This window comes from Malus domestica, chromosome 16 (assembly GCF_042453785.1).
Source record: "Malus domestica chromosome 16, GDT2T_hap1".
NCBI classification, from domain to species: Eukaryota; Viridiplantae; Streptophyta; class Magnoliopsida; order Rosales; family Rosaceae; genus Malus; species Malus domestica.
Window position 1 is genome coordinate 20,445,422 of NC_091676.1, and position 9,955 is coordinate 20,455,376.

The window sequence follows — 9,955 nt, forward strand, 5'->3', positions numbered from 1 at the left end:
GTTTGCATGATGCAACCTTGGTTGCTCACTAACCGTCGCGCTAAGGCAGTAACGCTAGGGTTTGTGCGACGAATAAATAACATGTGTCGCGCAAAGTCACTTTGCGCGACGCACACCTACGTCGTGCAAAGTCACTTTGTGCGATGCGTCGTGCGTCGTGCAAAGTCACTTTGCGCGACACGCATCCTACGTCGTGCAAAGATACTTTGTGTGATGCACATCCTAGGGCGTGCGTAGCGCAAACCCTTTTTTTTATTTAGTAAAAAATAATTATTTTTGTTTTAGTGAATTTTTTTTTAATTTTTTATAAATATTGTAATTAAATTCTAAAGAATAATTAATTAACCAAGCAAAAGTATTTAATTATAAAATATATGAAAATGTACATACAAGATGTCCAAACAAAAAAGAAAAAATTACAAGTGAACTAGGTTTAATACATCAGGCTATTGGGATTGGCGGGGCCAGATGGCTTTAAGGTCGAAGGTGGAGCAAGATGAGGTGCTGGTAGTGAGATTTGGAGGCCGAACATCTGTATGGCTTGTACAAGTTCTTGCACCCTCCCGAGACATGTCTTCATCTCCTCGCCCTGGGCCCTCAGCTGCGCCTTCATCTGCTCGCCCTCGGCCCTCAGGTTTGTAACTTCCGCCTTCAATGCATCGACCTCTGCTGTGCAAACAAAAAAGAAATAACATGAATATAAAAATAATAATAAAATAAAACTGAAAGAGAGAACAACATTTAGAATTTAGTGCCTGGGGAAAGTAAACAGCTATAGTTCTTCAACATCTATGGTTAGATGGAATGCTTTGATTGCACACATTTTAAGCAAAAACCGAAGATTCTCGGCGAGGCCACGAGTTCCGTCATGCCCCACAGGATGAAGCAGACCTGTTACATTATGTTCAACAATCTCTTTTGTGCCTCTGGCTTCGGTTCCAAGCACCTGATCAAAGCAAATACATAAGAATTATATTTAATCAAACGATTGAGATCAGTATTAGTAATGTCATTTTGCTTCAAAAGAGGCTTTATCTTTTATAACTGTTTCTGTTGTTTTCGAGGAGAAACCGGAACAAGGCATACAACGCTAAAAAACACCATTTTGTTTTCACGATGCAAAAAAGAACAGCTATACTATCCCTAGCCGAAAAAGAAAGATTATGTCATAAAGCAGTCATATAGTAGCATGCCTTTGCATATTTGAGGTTCGATTAGGGAGACTAAATGTTAGCTGCAGTATAAAAAAACTATCATCCAAGTGGGATGAGGAATAAAATGTCATACCGGAAGACCGAATGCCATGACTTCAAATGTCACTCTCCCAAAAGTTTCTCCCAGTCCCTGTGCACCATTTGACAAACTGTGTTAATTCTAAATGATATAGAATAATTGATCAAATGCATACAAGCATAAATCAAGATTACATATTCAACTGAAATGAGAAATGGGTTACAAACGCAATAAATTGGAACCGCTACATACATATTGAACAGAACAGTAACATTTGGTGGTCTGCCTAGTTCATACATCACCAATGGAATTCATGAATACAACTTGTGCATACAGTGGACAGAGCAACTCCCATATTCAATAACTTTTTGTTGCAAAGACCTCATATGTAATAAAACAAAATGATATCCAGATAGAGATCAAAATCAACCATTTCATAACATTTATTGACAGTAGTTTCATTTTCACATGATTTATAAAGACCTGAAATCTATCTGGTGTTCTCACTTAATACTGTCAAAGATACCATATCGTTACGTGTCTGTCTCAGTTGTGTTACAGATTAAAAACTAAACACTCACAAAATATTTTTATTCAAGCAACCAATACAAACATGAATGGTTGATTCTGTTATGACATGGGACTCCGCCATCAAAATCCATAATAAGTATAATTTAGGAGCAGTTCTGTGTTCACATAAACTACTAAAAGACTAAGAAGATGGATCACCTGAGAGTTCATGACATAAACATCAGTTGCGGAGTATAATGCAGCTACACGTGTGGTTGCTGGAGTCCACAACACTGACTTTGACAAGTTTGAATGCTGAGATAGGAATCCCAAAAGTTCTTTGACATAAACGACCTTATTGCTCTTAGTATGAAAGTGAATGAAGTAACGGAGGTCAGCAGTTGGTGAATAGAAAACCACATAATTCCAATACAGAATAAATTATTTAGGCAATATATGTTGTTCCATCCATACAGTGCTGTAACTATTTACATGGAAATCACTCTGGGAGATTGGAGGCATCGGACCAATTTAACATGTTGCTAAATGATAATCCTATCAAAAAATTATAGAAGAAACTGACTAATCTCTATGGGAAAGCATACTGTTTTTACATGTATAACATGTACTTCAGGAGGCTAAAAAGGTACTGAAATCCGTAACTATACAAGCACAACACTCAACGTTAGATACAAAATCTATATAGGTACATACAACATCAGGTCACTGAAAACAATATGGAGGTATTGATAGCAAATATATTAACATGGAATTTCTTAAAATGGTTCTCACCAATCCATGATGCACACACTGCTGACCCGGCGATGACGAGATCTGCCTTCATAGCAGTTTTGAAGCTTTGTTTTCCTTTATCCTCAAGCACCTTGATTCTTCTCCTAGCTAGCTCTGCCATCAAGCCACCCTTCTTGCTAAATAACAAAAACCCATTTCTTCGAAAAAGGAAACTTAACCCCGAGCAATTTGGTAACAGATAAATTTATGACAAAAACCCTAAATAACAAAAACCCATCGAAAATCAGAAACCTTTACCTTGATTTTGGGACTTGATTCGCGTCGGCTTCGAGATTCCCGTGGCGGCCTGTCGTTTGGGTTCAAGATTTTTCAACAGGAAACACAGGTCGTTTGGGTTCGACGACCCAAGAGGAAAGACAGGATTTGGGGTCTACGGGGAAATAAAGAGAGGGAGATTTGGGGTCTACGGGGAAAGAAAGAGGGAGATTTGGGGATTTATGCGAGAAACTGAGATTTGGGAGGGAGGGTTCAAGTTTGGGTTCAATATTTGTCCGAAGTCTGGGAAAATTGAAAAAAAACCGCCTATTTTTAACTATTGGACCGCGAAATTTATCACAGCTCGCGCGACGTACGTATACAATTTGACGTCACGCAAACTGGTTTTGCGATCAAATTAATGGATCTTTTTTTTACATAAACACCACAATAATATATTTATCTAACAAAAACCCACAATAATTTTTTCTACATAAATATCATTCAATTTCTCAAGTGTTATAAGTACAAAATAAATAAATTAAAATCTACTTAGTAAATATATATACCATTGAAGTTGATGGGATATGCATTGTACAAAACTAGTTTCAACAATCCAACCATCAAACTTATTTGTATATGCTTCGAGATCCCATACGCCAAAAATCGCAAAAAACAAATATTCAAAGATCAAGTAACAAGATAAAACTTTTCGACGGGTATAAACGAAAAATCACAATTTAACGGTTATTTTAAGTCCGATTTTGATGATTTTTTACAGCTACACTCTTTAACCCTATATGAATACAATCAAACAATCTGATCGTCAATTTAAAACATTCACACAAGTGGATACAACAAAATCTTATGTTATACTTAATAAAAGTATAAATCAACTCCAAGTTTTTGTGAATCTAATGTTTTGATGGGATACGCATTGTACGAAACTAATTTCAACGATCCAACCGTCAAACTTGTTTGTATATGCTTCAAGATCACATACGCCAAAAATTGCAAAAAACAAACATTCAGAGATCAAGTAACGGGACAAACCTTTTCGACGGCTATAAACGAAAAATCACGATTTAACGGTTATTTTAAGTCTGATTTTGATGATTTTTTACCTCTACACTCTTTAACCCTATATGAATACAATCAATTAATTCGATTGTTAATTTAAAATATTGACACGAGTGGATACCACAAAATCTTATGTTATACTTAATCAAAATATAAATAAACTCCAAGTTTTTGTGAATCTAATGTTTTGATGGGATACGCATTGTACGAAACTAGTTTCAACGGTCAAACTGTGAAACTTGTTTGTATATGCTTCGAGATCACATACGCCAAAAATCGCAAAAAAAAACCATGCAGAGATCAAGTAACGGGACAAAACTTTTTGACGATTATAAACGAAAAATCCCGATTTAACGGTTATTTTAACTCTGATTTTAATGATTTTTTACAGCTACACTTCTTGACCCTATATGAATAAAACGAACTGATTCGATCATCAATTAAAAATATTTACACAAGTGGATATCACAAAACGAACTGATTTCTTACAGCTACACTCCTTGACCATACGCGCAAAACAGCTTTGCGCAAAGCACATACATCATGCAAAGTCTTTAATTTTTTATTTTAATTTTTTTATAAATTCTCATCGGTTTCCTTATAAATTCTCAGTTTCTCACATAAATCCCCAATTACCCATTAAGCAGCATCCTTCATTCTTCCCACTTTTCAATTCTCAGTTTCTCTACCTTTCCAATTTTCTGCTTTTTCGGCTCCATCAAATAGCAAGGGAGGGATTGCATGATGAAAATAGATGAAGTATTTGTATGTTGAATTTATGAGCAAGGGAGGGATTGGAGAAGGTTTTGAAGAGAGATGGGGGATGGAGGTAGCTGCTGCAAATGGGTTTGCAGTTTCTGCCTCCCAAAGCTGAATAAGTGAAGGAAAAAAAAAGTCATTGACTTTGCGTGACACACGTAAACATGCATCACGCAAAGCTGTTTTGAGTGACATATGTGCACGTGCATCACGCAAAACAGCTTTGCGCGACGCACGTGCACATGCGTCGCGCAAAACAGCTTTGCGTGACATACGTGCACGTGCGTCGTGCAAAACAGCTTTGCGCAACGCATGTCTTCGTCGCGCAAAGTCAACTTTGCGCAACGTACGTTCACGTGCGTCGCGCAAAACAGGTTTGCGCGACTCATGTTTACGTGCGTCGCGCAAAGTTGTCATAAAAGCGGGAAAGCATTCTTTATTTGCGCGATGCACAAAACGTCGCACAAAGGATGTTTGCACAACGGATAAACTTTTGCGTCGTGCAAAGCTGTTTTGCGTGACGTCATCTTTCGTCGCGCAAAGTATTGTTGCGCAAAAGTCCTTTGCGCGACGTTTTGTGTTTAGCATCGTGCAAACATACTTTGAGCGACGAAATTTGCTGCGTCGCGCAAACATGTTTTTCTACTAGCGCTCTAGGACAAAAGCACTTTACGAAGGGGAAATAATCAGAGGGAGGATATGCTAGCATATCCTCCCTCTGATTATTTCCCCTTCGTAGAGTGCTTTTGTCCCAGGGCGTCTTATTTCTAGTAATAGCATTATGGCTGTTGTGATTGCGCATTTTATGCACAAACATAAATCAGGGTGGAATGGAGTCATGACACTCAAGCTTGTCATAAGCAAAGCGTATGACAGCCTTGAATGGAATTTCTTAGAGGCAATGATGCGCAGGTTGGCCTTTTCAGAGGAATGGATCTGTTTGATTATGGTATGCATTTCATCGGTTTCATATTTGTTCAAGATTAATGGGGAACCGGTGGGATATGTACAAGCTAACCGAGGGATTAGACAAGGAGACCCGCTTTCTCCTTTTCAATTTTTTTTTTTTTGTGTGCGGAAGGCTTTTCGGCTTTGCTTTTGAAACAAGAAAGTGAGGGCCGGCTTACTAGTTAAGGTTTGTTGAGATGCTCCCATGATTCACCATCTATTCTTGGCGGATGACAGTTTCTTATTTGCTAGTGGGACGCTTGAAGAATGTGGTAATATTAAAAGTGTTTTACGGACGTATGAAATGGCCTCGGGACAAGCAGTGAATCTTAATAAAAGTTGTGTATCGTTCAACCCAAACCTTACGGACAATGATCAATAGTTGCTAGCTGATTATCTTGGAGTACAAAGAGTGGCGTTTCATGATCGCTACCTGGGTTTGCCTGTCTTCATTAGAAAATCGAAGAAAGAGACGTTTGCCTATGTTAAAGATCGTTTATGGAAGAAACTCAATGGATGGTGGGGTGGGTTATTGAGCAGTGCCGGGATAGAAATTCTAACAAAAAAAAGTTGCCCATGCTTTACCGATGTATACGATGCATTGTTTCTTACTTCCAAAAACTTTTTGTGCAGAGTTAAACATGATGATCACAAAGTTTTGGTGGAGTGGTGATCCGGGGAAAAAGAAAGTGCATTGGTTAAATTGGTGATTGTTATGTTAACCGAAGAATGAGGGTGGGCTAGGGCTCCGTGATCTATATGCGTTCAATATAGCGTCGTTATCCAAACAAGCATGGAGATTTGTTCATGGCGCTGAGTCCCTAGCAGCTTATAAGGTTTCCAAGGCGAAGTATTTTCCGAACACTGACTTCTTGAACGCTTGTGTCAAAGCTAATAATTCCTATTGCTGGAAGAGAATAGCAGCCACGTGGAGTGTAATTCGCAAAGCGATGAGATGGCAGGTGGAAACGGAACAGATATCAGGGTATGGAAGGATAAATGGATTCCACGGGAGAGTTTTTTCAGAGTCATTACTCCCCCACCGGCGATTTGGGATGAGGAGACAATGGTAGACAAGTTAATTTGCCCGGTAATGAGAAGATAGGACCGATCGGTGCTGGAACATATTTTTAATGCGGAGGAGGTGGAACTCATTCAAAGCATTCCACTGAGCTGTCGCTTTATTAATGATAGGTTAATCTGGCATCATGAAAAGTATGGGCGTTTCTCGGTTCTGAGCGCCTACCATGTAGCTCGGCAGGATGTGAGTTTAATGGGTGTAGAGACTGAGTGCTCTGGGGTTAACAGAAATGAGGAAGTGTTGTGGAGGAAATTATGGGGGCTCGAGTACCTGGGAAGGTGAAGATATGTGTGTGGAGGGGTTGTCAAGATCGCCTTCCCACACACATAAAGCTAGAAAAGCGGAAAGTGATCCATGAAGTGGATTGTGTTTTTTGCAGGAGTATACTAGAGACTATTGAGCACATTTTTTGGGATTGTGATTTTGCCTCTGCAGTTTGGTTTGCTGGGATGGGTTTAAGAGTGCGAGAGTCACCGCTGGTGAGTTTTAGAGAGTGGTTGTCTTGTGCTGCTCAGGAAATGTCCAAAAGTGCCTTCGATTTGTGTCTCCCGTTGGTGTCCAATATATGGGGTGCACGCAATGCATTATTATGGAATGGAAAGCGCACCCCCCCCAATGGAGTTGGTAATCATGACTGAAGGCATACCTGTTGGATATATGTCAACAATCTGTGATTTAATTACACACACACACACACAGAGTACACACATGGAAGACTCCCATGCTTAGTAAACTTTGCAGCATTAGGAAATACAACGACACTGCCCTGATGTGCACTTGATCCACTTCAGGGTTGTCCATATTGAATATATTGTCAAACATTGCACCCAGAACACATTCCAAATCTGACCTGAATTTAAATTCCTAATATCATACACATCAGACAAGACATAAAAATAATACAAAGACGTACTTCTTATCACATTATAAATAGAAATCACGAAACTCTTCCATCCTTACTGCAGCCACAACAAGAAGTAAACCAAAGTCATGCAATATGCCATATGTTCTTATCTCTATTTACTTTAAATTATTGAAGGGGCTACTAGTACGTTTTTATTCAACGAATCGAAAGAAATATCACACTGTGAACTTAAAGTAAACAACAGTAACTAAACTACTTAACGTAGCACCCATATACTCCTATGAATTGCAAGCCACAGTAACAAGTATAACGCAAGTCATGTAATACGACAATGCCATACTTTAAGACAATGTTCTTATTTCTATCAACTTTAAATCATTCAAATGCTAGTTGCGTTTCTATTCCACAAAATTGACGAAAATCATGCTGTGAAACTTACTAAAACCATACCAACAGAATCAAAACTACAGGACACAACAACTGGTTCTGTAGACAGGATATAACAAAACCACATACTTCAACCAATTGCAATCAATATATGAATCTATATCATATATTCTCGATAAAGTTGGAGTTCCAATTCTACCTTCCCACAATGCCATCCCCGGATACGTCTAACAACTGATATATGAATTCTTCAGTGTCATCTTTCGTTCCCTTCTCATAAATCCCCTAAAAACCCACAAAAAGGGAAGCAAAATAAAGCAAATGGGCATATGATAAAACTCAAAAATACGAAACAAAAAGCGCAAAATTCACAAGATTTTCCAGGAAAAAAAATTACTTTGGCAATAACTAAGTCTTCAAAGGTGAGCTTTCCGTTTTTACGTTGCTGGGTAACTAAGTCGAACATCCTATCTCCGAGAGCTCCCTTTAGTCCGAAATAAGTCTTCAAAAACAGAATGTGGGTAGGACTTGCAATTTTGACAACTTTGGCATCCTAAATTCCCAAGTTCCATCTCATCTTATGAAAACCCCAAATTCTAATCTCAATTTCACCTAAATATCAAAACCCTAATTTGTTCAAGTGCAGAGGTCTATGATTGAAAATTTCTCAAACCCAAAACAACAAAATCAAATAAAGCTCAATAATATCACGATCTGCAACACAAATCGACGAAATAAATCGAAGATTCGAAGTTTACCAAACAATTCGAGGCAGATGAGGGCGAGCAGATGCAGATGAGGGAAGACGCGGAGATGAGGGTGAGGAGGACGACAATGAGGGAGCACGGCAAGGACGACGATGAAGGAGCACATAGAGATGAGGACGATGAGGGAAGATGCAGAAAATCTCTCGTGGTTTTCTCTGGCTTACGAGTCTACCCAAAATTGGGGATCCTCGTTAAGAACGGCTAAGGAGGCGTATAATCCAAGCGAGTTCATGCTAAGCCCATTAAACCTAATCCTGGTGCAGACCAAACAAAGGACTATAGTCTAGTCCAGTCCAGTCCTCCCTAATCCGGTCAAACAAATGGGCCTTTAAGGGCTAGTTTGGGATTGATGTTTTTTTTTTCTTTTTCCAAAACTGCTATTGATGTGTTGTGAGAATAAATAAATATGAAAAAAAGCATTTAAGTGTTTTGGTAAACTATAGTGCTAAAAGATCTTTTAGCAAAAATGAAGAGACGAGGGTAGAATTGTCAATATAAAAGTGGCATTAATTGGTACTGCTCACATGTCTCCTATAGAAAAGGTTTTCTTTTAGAAGCATGGGTAGAGTTGTTGCTGCTTTATACTACTTTACACCCATGATTTTGATTATAAAAAAAAAAAAAAAAAAATTTTCCATTTTACCAAACACAATTTTTTAGTACATTGATATTTTTACATTAAGGGGAGAGGGAGTTCGGCAAAACCACACAATGGGCAACCTAATTTGGTATCGAATTCACTATCCACGAGATTCGAACCTACGACCTCTTATTTTCAAGTGAAGAGGAATACCACAATTTTAGCCCTAACTTTTTAAAAAAGCTATTTTGAACAAAATTTAAGCAATCTCAAACTAGCCCTAAGACATCCAACCATAGTGAAGAAAACAGACGAGTATGAGTTTTCAATGAAACACTATTATGACTTCCATTTATTATACCCGTCAAATGGTTTTGGATTCAGATTATTTTTGGTAGAGATTACATTTGGGGAAGAACTAAAAGATGGATAATTAGATAGTTGAACTACAATGTCGAGTGAACCCTATAAAGAATTCCTCAAATAAGCTTATTTGATGGATTCAACAGAAATGGACTGGTATATATTTAAAAGAGTACGATATGGTGCTTTATTTAATTAGTTAAAATCCCAAAACAAAAAACAAAAAAAAAATGCCATGCAGAACTTTGCATGCCCACAATGAAAATATCGTGCATGCTTTGTGAAACAAATTTTTAAATCGTGTTCGTTCATCGTATATCATGCAGTCAGAAAGCATTTTAAATATTTTTATTTAAAAATAAACATAAACAATA

At 38.0% G+C, this 9,955-nt stretch overlaps 1 protein-coding gene and 1 long non-coding RNA gene across 2 annotated transcripts; both read right to left on the minus strand.

Annotated features, from left to right (window-relative positions):
* Positions 1 to 341: 341 nt before the first annotated feature.
* On the minus strand, positions 342 to 2,109 carry LOC139192900 (uncharacterized). Its single transcript, XM_070815791.1, has 4 exons — positions 1,963 to 2,109; positions 1,288 to 1,344; positions 822 to 946; positions 342 to 669 (listed from the first exon to the last, which is right to left on the minus strand). The coding sequence occupies exons 1-4, from the start codon at positions 1,972 to 1,974 to the stop codon at positions 447 to 449; spliced, it is 417 nt and encodes a 138-aa protein (XP_070671892.1). The 5' UTR covers positions 1,975 to 2,109; the 3' UTR covers positions 342 to 446.
* Positions 2,110 to 7,339: 5,230 nt separating this feature from the next.
* On the minus strand, positions 7,340 to 8,405 carry LOC139192870 (uncharacterized). Its single transcript, XR_011577376.1, has 3 exons — positions 8,269 to 8,405; positions 8,071 to 8,156; positions 7,340 to 7,469 (listed from the first exon to the last, which is right to left on the minus strand). It is a non-coding gene; the product is annotated as an uncharacterized lncRNA (long non-coding RNA).
* Between the last annotated feature and the right edge of the window lie 1,550 nt (positions 8,406 to 9,955).